The following is a 17,557-nucleotide window of genomic DNA, read 5'->3' as shown; positions in this document are numbered from 1 at the left end:
AGACAGTCAAGTCCAAAGCAGACTGTGAAGATCTACAAAATGGATCTCTCAAAACTGGGTGACTGGGCAACAAAATGGCAGATGAAATTCAATGTTGATAAATGCAAAGTAATGCACTTTGGAAAACATAATTCCAACTATACATATCAAATGATGGGGGTCTAAATTAGCTGTTACCACTCAAGAAAGATCTTAGAGTCACTGTGGATAGTTCTCTGAAAACATCCACTCAATTTGCAGCGGCAGTCAAAAAAGCGAACAGAATGTTGCAGATCATTAAGAAAGGGATAGATAAATAAGATAGAAAATATGTTGCCTCTATATAAATCCATGGTACACCCACATCTGGAATATTGAGTGCAGATGTGGTCATCCCATCTCAAAAAAGATATATTGGACTTGGAAAAGGTTCGGAAAAGGGCAACAAAAATTATTAGGGGAATGGAACAGCTTCCGTATGACGAGAGATTAATAAGATTGGAATTTTTCAGCTTGGAAAAGAGACGACTAAGGGGGGGATATGACAGCTGTCTATAAAATCATGACCAGTGTGGAGAAAGTAAATCAGGAAGGGTTATTTACTCCTTCTCATAACACAAGAACTAGGGGTCACCAAATGAAATTAATAGACAACAGGTTTAAAACAAACAAAGGAAGTATTTCTTCACACAAGGCACAGTCAATCTGTGGAACTCTTTGCCAGAGGATGTTGTGAAGGCCAAGACTATAACAGGGTTAAAAAAGAACTAGATAAATTCATGATGCATCAATGGCTATTAGCCAGGATGGGCAGGGATGGTGTCCCTAGCCTCTGTTTGCCAGAAGCTGGGAATGAGCGACAGAGGATGGATCACTTGATGATTCCCTGTTCTGTTCATTCCCTCTGGGGCACCTGACACTGGCCACTGTTGGAAGACAGGATACTGGGCTAGATGGACCTTTGGTCTGACCCAGTTTGGCCGTTCTTATGTTCTAAGAGAGTTGGGCTACAACCCAAATTCTGTGCTAAACAGGAGGGGCTGGAGGCACTGAGTATCTATGAAGTGGCCTCCTGGGGCAGGAGACAGCTTTGCCGGATCCTTACCGTGGGAGCACAGAGTAGCAGGTTCTCATCAGTCTCAAGCGCAGCACGGTAGAGTTTGCTCTGAATCCGGTTCAGTGTTTTGAACCCCTCAAACCCAGCCTGGGCGTATTTGGGCAGTTTGTCCACAGAAACCAGTTGCTGAAAAGGGGAAACATCATTAACATCAAAGAACAGGCCCTTTATTGTGCCGCAAGCAAAGCACTCTGTGGTCTAGAAAAGACCCCCCCTTGGGGAATGGCAGGGAGCTTCTTGGTCTCTCTCAGGGCTGGTCTACACTAGGGGGGGCGTCGATGTAAGATACGCAACTTCAGCTACAGGAATAGCGTAGCTGAAGTCGACGTATCTTATTTCGACTTACCTCCTTTCCTCACAGCGCGGGATCGATGGCCGCGGCTCCCCCGTCGACTCCGCTACCGCCGCTCACCCTGGTGGAGTTCCGGAGTCGACGGGAGTGCGTTCGGGGATCGATATATTGCATCTAGATGAGACACGATATATCGATCCACCATAGATCGATCGCTACCCGCCGATCCGGCGGGTAGTCTGGACGTACCCTCTGTGTGGCTGGGACATAATGCTTTCTGCAGAGCAGGTAGTAAGAGATCAGATGGGGCCCATTAGACCAAAGCATTTGGCCTGGGGGCTCCAACTGCTGATCTGCAAATCTCACCCATCACTCTGGGCAGCGACCAGCAATGCAGTCAACTAGCATAGAGGATTCTAACTCTTCGGGCCAAAACTACTGATTCCCCCAGACTGCGCCCTCTCGTGTACCAGGCAGTTCCCACTGCACGTCAGAGCTCACGGGGCAGCCCAACTGCAAAGCAGCGATTACAGCACGTACCATAACAATCCGTAACACTGTACAGCTAGCACTGACTCTTCACGACAAGGGTTTGTTTGTCTCCATTTTACAGCTTGGGAAACTGACAGAGTCCAAGTGACTTGTCCAAAGTCACATGGTGAATTAATAGCACAGCCAGAACTGGAACCCAACCTTGACTATGGCCCATGCTCATTCGCTCAGTCCGGCAGACCAGCTTGCACAAATGACTGCCAGAGGTGCAGCAACAGTGCCCCCAGACCCCGCAGAGCAGCCCATCTTTAAGGTGCAATGGGACCAGAGGCACCAATGCCAGGTGCACATCCCAGGCATTAGGAACCAATGGATCAGGAGCCATTTTTGGTCACATGAAATCTCAGGGAAACAGAGCTTAACGCACAGGCTCCTTAAGGGTCACATGTCGGAAGAGGCCCAAGTCCTGCTGGCCCCAGGGCGCGTCGTGGAGATGCTCCCTCAACACCTGAGTCGCACGCTGCGAGTGAGAAGTGCCACAAAGCCAGTAGGTTTCTGTGGGGGGTCGGGAAGAAGGGACGCTAGGTAATCCAACCCTGCCCACCGCTGACTGAAAGGGAATAGAGTCACCTACCTCTTCGGAGCCGAAGGGCTTTGGCTTCAAGGCAGGCACATGCACCTCCTCGTAGCCTTTGCGCTGCCTGCGGAACGAGCCATCGGGCAGCTGGCAACGCTTGTTGGCCATGAAATGGCTGCCCTGGGCAAACACCAGATCTTCCAGGTCCAACACCTGGCGCGGGGCCAGCACCTGGAAAAACCAGATGGGGCGTCAGAGGAAGAATGGGAGGGGCCCAGATTTAAAGGGGCAGCATTGCAACTACTCCCTCCAGCCTGCAAGTCTGGCTTCCCAAAGCTTCTCAGGCAGATCAGGGGCTTAACCTTTCACACCCCACCTGCAGGCCGCTAGATCAGGGTGTCTTCTGCACCCACCGGTCCCTATTTAACAACAGCCCCCTTGCACTCATTCAGCCCCTCGAGCATCCTAAGAACAGGTGCCTTAAGGGACACACCTCTCCACCCTGATCCAGATCCATTGTTTCCAGGTCTGTGTCCATCCGGGACTGGCGTACACGTTCCCTGCGAGAGCGTTCCTCCTGGAGGGCAAAGGGAGAGGGCAAGTTAACATGGTGCAGACACCTCTCGGTGGGGAACAGCAGCTGCTGTGCCCTGCTCCGCACACTAGCGCCTGCTACTGCCCCACTGCGATAGCACAGCTTCAGCTAACTGGTCAGGCAGCTCCTCAGGGGGCTAACAAGCCATGCTTAGCACTATGGTGAAGATGACTCAGGATCAGACCCTGGTCCGGATATCTCAGCTCCCTCAGAGCACAGAGGATGTCATGCGCAAAGTCTCCATAAACCCTTCCAACTAATGAGTGTATCCGACATGCTCCAAAGGGAGTTGCATCTCAGAGGACCCCCGTAACAGAGATGCAGGAGCTGCTGATTAGTAACAGCACAAGTAGGTGCAATGCTCGGCACCCAAAGCTGGATCTGGCTAATATGAAGAGAGGATGCATGGTCAGTCTACAACCAACATCAGATCAAGAATGAGGGGGGATTTGATAGCTGCTTTCAACTACCTGAAAGGGGGAAGATGATAGAAGGAGTAATGGTCTCAAGTTGCAGTGGGGGAGGTTTAGGTTGGATATTAGGAAACATTATTTCACTAGGAGGGTGGTGAAGCACTGGAATGGGTTACCTAGGGAGGTGGTGGAATCTCCTTCCTTAGAGGTTTTTAAGGTCAGGCTTGACAAAGCCCTGGCTGGGATGATTTAGATGGGAATTGGTCCTGCTTTGAGCACGGGGTTGGACTAGATGACCTCTTGAGGTCCCTTCCAACCCTGATATTCTATTATTCTAAACCTCTATGCTGTGACCCCAGTAGCACCCTCCCCTCCTTTCAATCCAGTTTATTCAGTGATTGCAGTGAAACGTGTGTGTGACATGCATGCAAAGTGCTATTTCAATGGTGACAGATCAGATGCAACAAGGACCTTATGGGTTCTCGCCGCTCTTCTTACCCGAATCAGATCCTCCTTCTCCGTCTCATGCAGCTGATACAGAAATTTTGACAGCTCGGGATCAGATTCCATCTTCCCCATGATCCTCTCCTTCTCGGCTTCACTTTGTGCACTAGCCAGCAGCGTACAGTACAGGACTGGAGGGAGAAAGAGGGTGAGAGAAGGCAGCTACCCCAATGCACGGGGTCAGAGGGAGAGGGGCAAGGTGGAGAACACCTGAAGTTTCACAAAGCATGGCGCAGAGGATAGACTGCACAGAAGGCAGATGTGTGGAGAGGTGAGAAAGTTGCAGCTATGAAAGCTGACTGAGACCAGGACTACATTTAAAATTTAGGACAACATATGTCAATCAAGGATGTGAAAAACCCATGCCCCAAGCGTAGCTATGCGGACCTACAACCCCACACAGATGTAACGATGTAACGAGGTCGACAGAAGAATACTTCTGTCACCCCAGCTACCATTGCTCAGGGAGCCGGTGTTCCTATACTGATGGAAAAACCCCTTCCATCGCCGTAGGCTGCATCTACCCTCCGGGGTACGTTGCTTCCCCAATGCTGGTGTAAGTCCCCATAGTGCAGCCATAACCCAAGGTGTGGCTAGCAGCACGACCGGAGCAGCACACAGGCAAAGAACCAGGGTAACAGCACTGCAGGTTAACGAGGTGCCCAGTACTCACTCATCATTCTGTGCTGCCTCAGCACCTTAATGAAGTCAAAGGTGTTAAAGCCCAGGAGCAGGACAAGCTGGTTTTCACACTCCCTGTCATCGCTGGCAGTCTGGGAAAAGAAGGGACAGAAAGAAGCTGGTGAAGCATCTGCTGCCCGGCTTCGCCATGGGAGAGGGCAGGGGACCCAAACTCCCATTGCACAACAGATAGAACCCAACTGCATAGTAAATACCAGCTACCCGCCAGACTGACAACCCATATCCTCCATGTAACAATCAAGACTCTAAGCAACACTGGCGAGAGTCTGTCTAAGTGCAGTCTGTCCCAGAACCTCTTCCTGCACTCCTAAGAGGCCCCTAGGGGCAGGACACCTGGGTCATCTATCCTGGTGCAGTTTACAGGCTTTTGAGCCGCATAAATACCATAGATGAAGGGCTGGAACCTGAGAAGTGCTGGGCACCCTAATTCCAACTGAAGTCAAAGGGAGTGAGGATCAGGGTCATAGTTAGCATGGGGACCACCACCCCAGAGTTGGCCTCCCAGAAGAAGCAGTAACTGTCACCCAAGAGAAGGTCTGCCCATGCGTTAAACCTGGTCCTCACAACGGAGGAGGGACACGGTGGGTGTATCCTCAGGGGAAGAGTGGCACAGTAGCAAGTTGTTTGGTTGCATTAACAATTTTAATATGGAAAAATCGGTCCAAACTGTAAAGAACTTGCCCAGGGAGCTTCCTGTCTTCCAGCCAGGCAGGCCCTGAGTCTGGAACCTTCTCCACCCACGGAGGCAGGATAATTGGCCACATACCTTTAAGATCTCTAGCACCTCATCTGCTTTCTTCTGGGACACGATGGCATCGTCGTAGAAGCGACTCAGCTGCCGCTGAAGCCAAAAGGCATCGATGTCTCGGGGATGCAAGTCTCTCTTTTTGGAGCTCATCAGCTCACCAGATGCCACCAGCTGAAAGACAGGCAGTGTCTCCTTACAGCCGTCCTTCGCCCACACAGAACTGAGTCCCCAGGACAGGCACAAACAGCCCTTGGGTATTGCCCCACCCCCCCAGCCATCATGTATGTGAGCAAAGCCCTGGCAGCAGCAGTCAGACTAGGGACAACAGAGCACTTAATCGTAATGACGGTGCTTTGACCGGACGATAGCAATGCTAAGGAAGTCTGCTGGACCTGGGAGAAGCTACTTTCTCCTACCCGTCTTGCAAGTTGGAGAGAAATGGAGAAAAAGGAGCTACCAGCAGCATGACAAAGAGGACAGAACAGGGTTTAAAGAGACTCACAGGGGGAGACTGGGAGAGCCACACAGGAAGTTTTGGGCAAGAGAGGGGTATGATGCTGGAAAATCCAGCGCCAGCTCATGCCAAGGCCCCAGGCCTCACTGGACACAAATGCATACCTGGAAACAAGTCTGGCTCACCTGTGTGTTAGTACTGTTAACACAGATATTGGAGCTGTAAGAACGTGTTTGGTGCTTATACCGTAGCTTGCACAGTGCTGCATGCATTAGCGCTTGTACACACTACCACTTACGTTGATATAACTTATGCCGCTCAGAGGTGTGAATAACCCTTCCCCCACCGAGCAACACAAGTTACACCGACCTAAGCGCCAGTGTGGACATAGCTACCCCGCCTCTCGCAGAGGTGGTTTTATTGTGCCGACAAGAGCGTCTTCATCAGAAGCACTACAGCAGTGCAGCTGCACTGATGCAGCGTCTCTAGTGTAGACTAGCCCTTAGCTTCACCTATATGGGTTACCTAGGGAGGTGGTGGAATCTCCTTCCTTAGAGATTAAGGTCAGGCTTGACAAAGCCCTGGCTGGGATGGTTTAGATGGGGATTGGTCCTGCTTTGAGCAGGGGGTTGGACTAGATGACCTCCTGAGATCCCTTCCAACCTTGATATTCCATGATTCTATAAATGGTGGAAAAACAGGCAATTGCCTTCTGTGTGAATAATTAACGAGGATGCTTAAGAAATAAGGGCCTATTGTTCCGAGGGACTCCAACCTGTCAAAGGCTTGAAATTGTATAAAAGATCCAGGGGTCCTCATTCGGCCATCTCAAATCTGCTTAAGCTTCATCAGGGGAAGTTTGAGTTGCAAGATGAGATCCCGGTTAAGCTGGTACACCCTGGATATGATATTGGACATTGGACTATAACCTATGGACTAAATTCCAAAAGAACTCTTTGCAACTACAAAGCTCACCATCTCTGCTATAAATCTGAACCTCAAGCATTGAACTCATGTTTGTATGTATATTGATCTTTTAACCATACTCTCGCTCTTCTTTTTTAATGAATTTTAGTTTAGTTAATAAGAATTGGCTGTAAGCATGTATTTGGGTAAGATCTGGAATACTCATTAACCTGGGAGGTAATGTGTCCAATCCCTTGGGATTGGTAGAACCTTTTTATATGATGAAATAAGATTTTCATTAATCTTCATCATATCTGACTTGGGTAGTTAGATGGAGGCCTGAGGCTGAGTTACTTTAAGGGAACTGTGTTTTGGACTTCCGAGTAACCAGTGAGGTATAACAGAAGCTGTTTAGTGCTAGCTTGGTAAATCTAAGTATTGAAATATCCACCAGCTTTGGGGTTGTCTGCCCCATTCTTTGCAGTTCACCCTTATTGAGTGACCTCAGCCGGCTCCGCCGGGAATCCGGTCACACTGTCACTCATTTGTCGTGTATATTACCTGCTTTAACCTTGTAAACTCTCATTTCCTCTTCCTAGTTAATAACTCTTTAGTTAGTTTGATATGGGATTGGCTACAAGCATCGTCTTTGGTGAGAGATCTGGGGTACAACTGACCTGGGGTAAGTGGTTGTGATTTTTGGTATAACGTACCATCGATCACAGAGGCAGGCTTGGCTGGGTGGCAAGATAGACCAGAGTGCCCAAAGGGACTGTCTGACTCTACGGTAAGGCTGTTAGAGGGTATGAGGAGTTCACACTTGTTACTTGGTTGGTGAAATGTATTTAGAGAACATAAGCTTGGGGTTTGTGCCCTGGTTCCTGACTCTGCCCTGAGGTTGGCACCCACGCTCGTGTGCCCCTCCAAACAGCGTGACATCACATAGGGGTCCTGATTAACTGCAGGCCAGCCAAGTTCACAGAAGGCAAGCTGTGGGCAGAAGGCTTCTGGTTCAGAACACAAGCCACACACTTCTGCAGAGGGACCCTGGACACAAAGAATACTCTGGAATGGTGAGGAAATTGAGGTAGGGAAATGCATGGCAGATTTTTGTATATATCTGTGTATTTCTCACTCTATTAAAGAAAGAACAATTGTATTTTAGAATCCTGTGCAAAATGCCTGTGTTTCATGAATTACATCTACCATGTGCTCCATGAAGGAAACTATGGCCCCAAACCACCACCCAGCTGGTGTTCTGGGATAGGGGGTGTTTAACCTACAGGGTAAGCGTGAGGGTCAGCACTGGTTCTGGGGCGGGGCACGGGGTCACAGCTCTCAGCAGGGGTATACCACATAGAAGTTCTGCTCCCTAAGAGCGTGCTCAGAGGTTCTAAGACAGCAGCAGTGCCTGGACTCTGTTCTGACTCTGGGGGCTTAAGACACCCAAGTATTCAGCGGTTGGCTTCCCGTACAACAGTCCAGCAGGGGGCCCTCAGCTAGATCTGACACACTAGTGTCTGCTATCACAGTTAGGAATGAAGTCCCCATAGCTTTAATACAGCCACCAACTTCAAGCCAACCCTCCAGCGATAGGAAAGTAGCCTTGCGCTTCCCACTTGGAAACTCACATTGGCTGAGAGGGTGCAGCGGACAACAGCCTCGTCCCCCTCCATGTCATCATCAGACGCCTCATCGCGTACTTCACCATACACGTCCTCATCGCCTTCCTGTTGGAACACACAGCTCCTGTGAACGGCTCTCTCCCAAGGAAACCTCATGGAGAAGCTCTCCAGGTTCCCCCCCCACACCTTGGACAGGAGTGCTAGAAATGCCATTCCTACCGAGAGCTGGCCGAGCTAGTCCTTCCTCCAGCAGCAGAAACATCATACTGTGGTTAAGGCAGAAGATCACAGGACTTTGGGCAAGTCCCGTCATCCCATGCCTCAGTCTCCCCATTTACAAGATATGATCGTATCAGGGATGGCGCTCCTCATACTGCAAGCTCAGTAGAAGTGAGCATTATTATTGTAGTCTGGCATCTTGCTTTCAGTTGTGGCCAATACCAGATGCAGCCAAAGTCAGTAGAAAAAATAATGCACCAAGCTAATTGGGCACCCCTAAATTATGGGAGTGAGAGATCTTTCATGCAGCAATTGTCTATGGCCTAGAGCAGAAACAGGGACAGTTCCTTACAGTGCCATCCTAGCCACGTGTCAGGTCCCTTGTTCAGGCTCACTGTTATTCTTCTCAGTACTCCCCTGGGGCAGCTAGTCCCTCGGGTTAGTTCTGTTTTAGATGGAGCACGTTTCAACTGAGCTCGCTGCAGGCAACCCTCATCTGTCTTGTGATGTTAACGTGCACTCAGAACTCATTGGTGCGTACAAGTCCTTTCAATCCTTTCCCACCTCAAGACCTTCAAAAATAAGTGCTACCAATGACTCAGAGGTTCCTGTATTGTTCTGCCTTAAGGAACCAGCAAAGGCAATTCTTTTCAGACCCTCACTCAGGTGAGTGAGGCAGAAGAGCAATTATATTAAATAGTCCCAAGTGGCTCACATTTAGAAAAGGCATTGCAGGAAACAGGAAGTCAGAGAGAGAGAGAGCAAGTTTCAATCTGAAAGGGACTGCTGAGGAGGCCAGGAAGTCTGACAGCTGATCAAAACCAAGCAGCTGGCCTGTGGGCCAAGCCATAGAATTCATACACATTTCTGTGAAAGGTGGTACAGCTTAGTACAGCAATTTACCAAGCCTTCCAGTGCCAGGAAGTAGGGTCTAAGCTTCTGGCCTGGCTCGGCCTCGCTGGCCAACATGGCTGAGATTGAGCCAAACTCCAGCTCCCCGCGTTCTCAAGCCCTGTCCACAACCAGCAGCACAAAGAAGAGGGACAGCTCAGCCACCACCTTAGAAGCGTCTGATCACTTACCTCTTCATCAGACTCAAACTGCACATTCACTCCGTACGTCTCATCAATGTTATCATCTGCAAAGGGGGACGGAGTTAGAAGGGTGCAGCCCAAGCTCAACCCAGTTATCCTCCTTTTGCACCACTAGAACGCAAGAGCACCCACTAAAGCATGGAGAGCACACCCAGGGAAAGGCCAGAACACAGATACGTTCCCACTAGAGGCTAAGTGGAGAAAATATCACTCGTTTTACTTGTGACGAATCAGGATTTGAATCGAAAAACTAAACATTATCCACGGATGTCTCTGGGAGTTCTATGCATGGCTTAGGCTAGCGCAGGGGTGGGCAAACTACGGCCCGTGGGCCGGATTGGGCCCCTCAGGGCTTTGGATCCGGCCAGCAGGATTGCCCCCCATGGCGCTGCGGGCCCTGCGCCACTCTCAGAAGGGGCCCCCGAGCCGGGGGGGAGGGGGTAGAGGGCTTTGTGCGTTGTCCATGCCTCCAGGCACTGCCCCCGCAGCTCCCATTGGCCGGGAATGGCGAACTGTGGCCAATGGGAGCTTCAGGGGAGGTACCTGGAGGTGCGGCAAGGGCAGCGCATGCAGAGCCCTCCGCCTCCCCTCCCCCAGGGGCCACAGCGCTTCCTGGAGCAGTGCGGGGCCGGGGACAGGGCAGGCAGGGAGCCTGCCTTGGCCCCAGTGCGTGCCGCTGCCGCCCCGGAGCCGCTTTAGGTAAGTGGCGCCGGAGCCCGAACCCCTCCTGCACCCCGCCCCCCAACTCCCTGCCCTAAGCCCCCTGCCTGCACCTCGCACCCCAACCCCCTGCCCTGAGCCCCCTGCTGCACCCTGCACCCCACCGCACCCCACCGCCTGCCACATCCCTCCTGCACGCCAACCCCTGGCCTGAGCCCCCTCCCACACCCCGCACCTTTCCTCTGTCCCAATCCCTTGCCCTGAGCCCCTTCTTGCACACCGCACCCCCTCCCACACCCCGCACTCCCTGGCCCGGCCCTGCATACAATTTCCCCACCCAGATGTGGCCCTTGGCCCAAAAAGTTTGCCCACCCCTGGGCTAGCGTGTAGCCTTTAGTCTCCAAGTGCAATAACTATTTACCACCAAAACCCAAAGAAACATTTTTAAGCCCCATCTCAGTTTAAAACACTTTCTAGCCTCCCTGCATACAGGCACTGTGCCCCGTCTGTGCCCCAGCAATTGAAATACGACATGCTGACAACCCGTATACTGTGCTCTGTGAGATAACACACGGGAGCAGTCCAGGCGCAAGCTCGAGGGTGATCCCTACCCATGTTCTGGATCTCCTTGTCACCACCATAGTCTGAGATCTTCTTGCCCAAGTTCACCAGCACATGGTAGCGGGTGTCATCCGTCTGTCCTAACAGCAAATCAATTTCCTTCCGCCTCTCTTTGTCTCGCAGCTTCTCGTTCTTCAATACAGCCAAGACCTCGTCCGCTGCTCCACAGAGAATGTCACGTGGCTGCAGAAGAAATGAGAACAGCTGCAACACACCTAATTTGGGGGATGCTCCATGTACCTGACTAGGATAAGCACTGCCACTGCTCAGCTGTGGAACTAGAAGACAGGCTCACATGTATGGACTAAATGCTTCCAGCTCTCTGTCTACAATTATCTCCATGGAAAAACAACCGATCTGGAAGCATTCCCCTCTAAAACACTGCAGCACTGTGCCAGCACATGAGAAACAGCAACGGCCACGACCCTGCTCAGAAGTCAGATCCCATCTTACAGTAAGGGCAGTCACTCCAGGCAGCTCAAGGGTCCTATGGAGACAGTATCTCAGGTGAAGAGCTTTAGCACCCACAAGCTGTTATACATCTCACTAGCTTGCAACAGAAGCATTAGCTGGCAAGGATCCAAAGACCAGCTTATTGACTTGTCTGAGCTACAGCTCGGCCAGCTATTTGCCTCACACACACACACACACACACTAGGGGTTCTGACAACTCCACTCGGCTGATGTGTCTACAAAGATACCCTCACAGGTCCATGCACATCCTTACCTGGTCCCCAAGGGCTGCCTGAATGAAACTTAGCAGCACCTCATAAGTCTCCCGGGTCTCCTTGGTTTTGGGTTTGTAGATGATTCCCACCATCTCGTCAATGCCCTCAGAGAGCAGCGTATAACCCTTCATTTTGTTGATATCATGCCTGTCCTCATCACGCTTCCTCCTCCTAGAAAGCAGGGCAAGGAAAACATCACACAAGCCAATCAGCAGATGAAGTTGCTTCTCCAAATTGTGCCAGTCCTTCTGGCTGGGAAAAGACAATGGACAAGCAACCCTCTGATGAAACTTTTTCTGTCCCCACATTTGACTTTAAACCGGTCAACATGCAGTAAAAGTCACCAATCTCTCACCCCTCACCTACCCAATGAAGGACCATCATTCTAATCAGGGGTCATTTACCCTTCATATAAGACATCACAGTTTAGGTGCAATGGTTAAGGTGGTGTTGGACGTTTTAAAACTAAAACGAAACGTGTTTACTAGGTTTGCTTGCATTTTTATTAAAATTAAAAAACATTTTTCATTTGGATTTAAGCATCAGCTTCAGTATTTGTAACTTCAATCCTGAAACACTAGGCTAGTGCAAAAGACACCGAATGGTCAGTTTCCCTATCGATTGCCATGGTCTAAGCAGAGTAAAATTAGAAAGTAAGCACTTAGCATACATGGTGGCAAAGAGTTTTTTCTAATAATTCAAGCTATCAGTAGCTCAAGGACTTTTTTAAAATGTGATTTCTTAAAAAAGCCTGACAGTATCCCTTCAAATGTATTTTCTATCCATGGCACAAGAAGTTACTTTCATTTGTTTCAAGTTCAGTAAAAATTATCGCTGCCTGGCCAGTTCACATGAAACTCTCCTTCTCCACTGCAGTACTCGGATGCGAGAACATTAACTCAGCATTAAGTCTGATGCAGTTAAGATCTTGAAGTCATGGAATTTCAAGTTGAGGTTCCTCAAAGCAACCTTCACTGCTCCTTCCCGCATCTGTGTGGCGTAAAAGAATCGTTCTCTATAGGGTTACACCATCTGCACTGTCATCATGTGCATAGCTAAGGGTTACAGAATAAGTTACAAGTAAAACAAATCAAGAGTACACAGCTGAACTTACATAAGAAGCAATGTTGAGGAGGGCTGTGAACAGGCATCACTTTAAGAGCACACGCTTTAAGGGTTTTCCTAGATAACTGCATGATAATTAAGGTTAAGATTTTGTCATGGTTATTTTCAGTAAAAGCCACGGACAGGTCACGGGCAATAAACAAAAATTCATGGAAGCCCATGACCTGTCCATGGCTTTTACTGAAAATAACTGGGAGGGATGGGACTGATAGCTCCAGACCCTGCCGCAGGAGCTGAAGCCAAAGAAGTCACGGAGGTTCATTAAAGTCACAGAATCCATAACCTCCATGATTAAATTAATGATTATCGTTGAAACCAAGGCAGTGTGGAAATATTTTAAATTCCAGGGCTAGATCCCACACAAGCTTTTCAGCATGAGACTCCTGAATACCATGCTGCAGTCAGGATGCTCTCATTCAATGCTCTGTGCCCAAGCTCTGAAAGACCAATTCATGCGTAACCCACTCACTTCGCTCGTCTCTCTTCCTGCATCTGAGGTTTGGTTCTTTGAGCCTTGTCACCCATCCGAGTGCCCTCCAGCTTCCCAACCAAGGAGAGCACCTCCCCCGTAGGCTCATCTCGGCGGGTCCTGTCGATCAAGGAGCGATCAGCTTGAAGTACAAGGTTAGAGTTCTGGAGGGATTACAGCACAAGAGAACAGGTAAGAGGTGTGAAGAAACCAATGCAACAATCTCTACAACCCCAGCCAGGCCAGTAGTACGTTTCATTATTGCCAGTGGCCCATCCCAAACAAACTCCCACACATTATCATCATTATTGTAGCATCTAGGAGCTCTAGTCATGAGCCCAGACCCCCATGGTGCTAGGTGCTGTACAAACAGAACAAAAAAGACAAGCTCTGCTCCCAAAAACTTACAATCCAAGTATAAAACCAGAGACAACAAATGGATACAGACAGCAGAACATAAGGAAACAATGAGTGGCGATCATCAGTGGCCTCAGCACTCTAGCAGCTGTCTGGCTTTTTGCAGGCGTTACTGCAAAGGGCAGTTTTGAGAAGGGATCTGAAGGAAGATAATGAGATGCCTTTGCAAATATTTACAGGGGGTGTCACAAGGGGGAGGGGCAGTACAGGGAAAGCATGAAGATGCTTGTCTGAAAATTTAACAAGTGGATGGTAGCAGCAGCCAATCGGAGGCAGGAGTCAACAGCTCAAGAGCCAATGAGAGATGATAGGTAGGGTGGGAACTGACCGTGAAGAGTCTTGAAAGTAAGTGAAGACAAGTAGCTTATGTTTGATACAATAAAGGGCACAGGTGCCGACTTTCCAATGTGCGGGGGGGGAGGGGAGGAGAGGAGGGGGACACACTACACCCCTTCCCAAAGGCCCCACCCCCTTCCCCAAGCACACAGTGTCCTCGCTCCTCCCCCCCAGAGCCTCCCGCATGCTGCGAAACAGCTTATAGCATTGGGCGGGAGGTGCTGATCATCAGGGCCTGCCAGCAGGCAGGAGGTTCTGATGGGGGGCTGCTGGTGGGTGCTTAGCACCCACCATTTTTTCCCTGTGGGTGCTCCCCCAGCTCTGGAGCACCCACAGAGTCAGTGCCTATGATATAGGGGGACCAGTGAGGGATACAAAGAAAGGGGTGACATGGTCAGGGCTAGGGAAATTATCTTTGCAGCAGCATTCTGAACGGATATGAGTGGGGCAAGACTGCAGTGGTCCAGGCCAGAAAGAAGGATGTTGCAATAATCAAGATGTAAGATGAGAGCTTGGACAAGAGTTTTATCTGTGTGAATACAAAAATAAGAAAGGCTGCATTTTAGGGATATTATGCAGGATCTAGGATGCAACTGAAGGAAAGGAATAACACACAGCAATTAGAGACAAAAACAACGAGGAGTACTCGTGGCACCTTAGAGACTAACAAATTTATTTCGGCATAAGCTTTCACGGGCTAAAACCCACTTCATAAGATGCATGGAGTGGGAAACACAGTAGGCAGAATATATACACACAGTACATGAAAAGATGGGAGTTGCCTTACGAAGTGCGGGGTCAGTTCTAACGAAATAATTCAATTAAAGTGGAAGTGGGATATTATCAACAGGAGGAAAAATCATTTTTGTAGTGGTAATCAGGGTGGCCCATTTCAAACAGTTGACAAGAAGGTGTGAGTAACAGTAGGGGGAAATTAGCATGAGGAAATTATTTTTTAGTTTTTGTAGTGACCCATCCACTCCCAGTCTTTATTCAGGCCTAATCTGACGGTGTCCAGTTTGCAAATTAATTCCAGTTCTGCAGTTTCTCGTTGGAGTCTGTTTTTGAAGTTTTTTTGTTGAAGAATTGCCACTTTTAAGTCTGTTATTGAGTATCCAGGGAGACTGAAGTGTTCTCCGACTGGTTTTTGAATGTTATAATTCTTGATGTCTGATTTGTGTCCATTTACTTTTTCAGAGAACACTTCAGTCTCCCTCAATCTCTTTCATGTACTGTGTATGTATATTCTACCTACTGTATTTTCCACTCCATGCATCTGATGAAGTGGGTTTTAGCCCATGAAAGCTTATGCCCAAATAAATGTGTTACTCTCTAAGGTGCCACAAGGACTTCTCCTTGTTTTTGCTGATACTGACGAACACGGCTACCACTCTGAAACCAGTCAATTAGAGACAGAATTTCAATGAGCTTAGGGATGAAAGGGATAAGGGGCAGTAGCTGGAGAGGGAAGCAGGGTCACGGGTAAGTTCGTTTTATAAACTTAGATAATGAAATGCAATTCTAGCACCTCATGGCTGACACTGTGAACACACAACCGTCGGGCAATTTGAAGTAATAATTCCCACAGCCACCATGCTTCCCCACACTGCATGTATATAGCAGAGCCTAACGCATGCCAAGCATGAGCACCCTACGTGCTATCAGAGTTACGACGCAACCCAGGGTTTCCAGGATCATGTTTTATGATCTATCTCCCGATGTGCACGTTAAGACATTGATAGCAATTTTACAGCAATGCTACGGCCTGTATAAAACTTACCCAGGTTCGAGTGAGTGTTTCCTTCCTGCAAGGAAAAGGGGGGGCGGGGTGCAGGGGTGTGTGGTGGTGGGAGCAGAACTGCTCACTCACACACTGGGCCAGAAGAGGGCCACTTCCCACCGCCCCGGCTCCTGCTCCCCTTGCCGCACCCGGGGCCCCCCGTCCTCCTGCTCCCCTTCCCGCTCCGCTCCCGACCCCGCACCCGGCCGCCGCTCCCACTCACCGCCTTGTACTCGTACTGCAGGCTCCGCGCAGTCACATCCGCCATGGCGCCGCCTCACCCGCCCGGCCCGGACCCCGGTGCTAGATTCGAGCCGCTTCCCCCGGCCCCGTGCAGCGGATCAGGCCAAAACTGAAATGGAGCGCAACACGCACGTCCGGCCGGCCGGCAAGTCCTTCCGGGGCACACCGGAAGTGCCCTGCCGCGAGCCAGCCGCCGGATGTCGTCCTACCGCTGCTTCTCCCCGTAGAGCCACGGACCCTGCCGCGTTCGGTCCCCTCGCGCCCAGACGTCAGCCCCTCCCCCTGGACGCGTGAGCGCGCAGCGGAGTTGCCTAGCGACGGGCCGGCCTGCGCCTGGGGGCGGGGATGTGTCAATAATCTGCCCCGGCCTTTCCCAGCTGGCTGGGTCCTAGCTCCGTGACCTAGGGGCGCGGGGCTCCCTCCCAGCCGGTATAGCCCAGGGGGCGGGGCTCCCAGCCAGCCGGTATAGCCCGGGGGCGGGGCGGGGCTCCCAACCAGTATAGCCCAGGTGGGTGGAGCTCCCAGCCAATATAGCCCGGGGGGCGGGGCTCTCTCCCATCCTGCGGGCCCGGGGAGCGGGGCTCCAAGCTGGCATGAGCCTGACCCACACTATTGTATGATGCATCAGAGTTATGTTTTGCTCCAATCTCTCTCCCAAAGGGTGGGGCGCTTTCTCTGTTGTGGTCACTTCAGGCTTGGAGCATTGTCCAGGATTGTGAGTCGCCCTCAGTAGTGCAGAGCTAGGAGCTCTGGCTGTAGGGTCTGGCGCTTTGGCAGGAACTGGAGTAGGAGTGGAGTGAACCCCACCTCTTCTGCTTCTTTGTGGATTTTTTTCTTTCCAAATAAGAGGAAGTTGGTGAATGAAGCACAACAGCGAAACGAGAAGCCTTGTCGTGGGCTAATGCCAGGGACAGTGCGGGTAGCAGTTCAGACTGAAGCAGGGATAACTTGCAATAGTGCTCAGGATTAGCTGGCACAGGACTGATGGTGGCACACAGCCCAAGTCCTTTCACCTCCCCTCTCGGCCCCTCACAATCACAGCTCCAGGCAACAGCTGGGCCACTGATATCCCAGGTTTGCTCCCTATCTTTATCCTGATGCTGCTTGATGAGGCCTGAGTACACTTTTTGTTTACCTCTGTTTATTCCTGCCCAAGGCAATGGTCCTCATCTAATTTTGTCTTTCCCTCCAGGCACTGATGATGGCCATTACCAGCAAAGAATAAATAGCCTGGGCCACATGGGCTCTGCACTGGGGAGTTAAACCACTGTTGAATCCTGGCATGGATGACCTGCACAAGAAGAAGGCACCCAGGAGCTAGAAGGGTTGATTGGGCTGTGAGTTGCCTTTCTGCATCCCGCAGCTAGATGGGGAGATACAGCCAGCCTGCAGCTGGCTACATGGAGGAGCCTCACCAGCATTGTCTGTGCTTAAGCCCAGGCCTGATTACTGGACACAGTG

General features: G+C 50.5%; 1 protein-coding gene across 1 annotated transcript in view; it reads right to left on the bottom strand.

Annotated features, from left to right (window-relative positions):
- LOC113407677 (U5 small nuclear ribonucleoprotein 200 kDa helicase) overlaps nt 1-16,213 on the bottom strand; it is a 39,946-nt gene extending 23,733 nt beyond the window's left edge. The window contains exons 1-12 of the mRNA XM_026657035.1: nt 16,077-16,213; nt 13,321-13,484; nt 11,726-11,897; nt 10,989-11,181; nt 9,706-9,761; nt 8,411-8,509; nt 5,438-5,590; nt 4,643-4,742; nt 3,964-4,100; nt 2,951-3,034; nt 2,515-2,688; nt 1,085-1,222 (exon numbers count right to left, since the gene is read on the bottom strand). Of these exons, the coding sequence (XP_026512820.1) occupies nt 1,085-1,222; nt 2,515-2,688; nt 2,951-3,034; nt 3,964-4,100; nt 4,643-4,742; nt 5,438-5,590; nt 8,411-8,509; nt 9,706-9,761; nt 10,989-11,181; nt 11,726-11,897; nt 13,321-13,484; nt 16,077-16,121 (1,515 nt within the window). The 5' untranslated portion in view covers nt 16,122-16,213. The remainder of the gene's footprint in view (nt 1-1,084; nt 1,223-2,514; nt 2,689-2,950; nt 3,035-3,963; nt 4,101-4,642; nt 4,743-5,437; nt 5,591-8,410; nt 8,510-9,705; nt 9,762-10,988; nt 11,182-11,725; nt 11,898-13,320; nt 13,485-16,076) is intronic.
- Nucleotides 16,214-17,557: the final 1,344 nt, after the last annotated feature.

The sequence above is a fragment of the Terrapene carolina genome, unplaced genomic scaffold, assembly GCF_002925995.2.
Source record: "Terrapene carolina triunguis isolate 2854851 unplaced genomic scaffold, T_m_triunguis-2.0 Scaffold51, whole genome shotgun sequence".
In the NCBI taxonomy this organism is placed as follows: domain Eukaryota; kingdom Metazoa; phylum Chordata; order Testudines; family Emydidae; genus Terrapene; species Terrapene triunguis.
The sequence above is the reverse complement of the archived record's forward strand: the minus strand, read 5'-3'. Positions and strand labels throughout refer to the sequence as shown.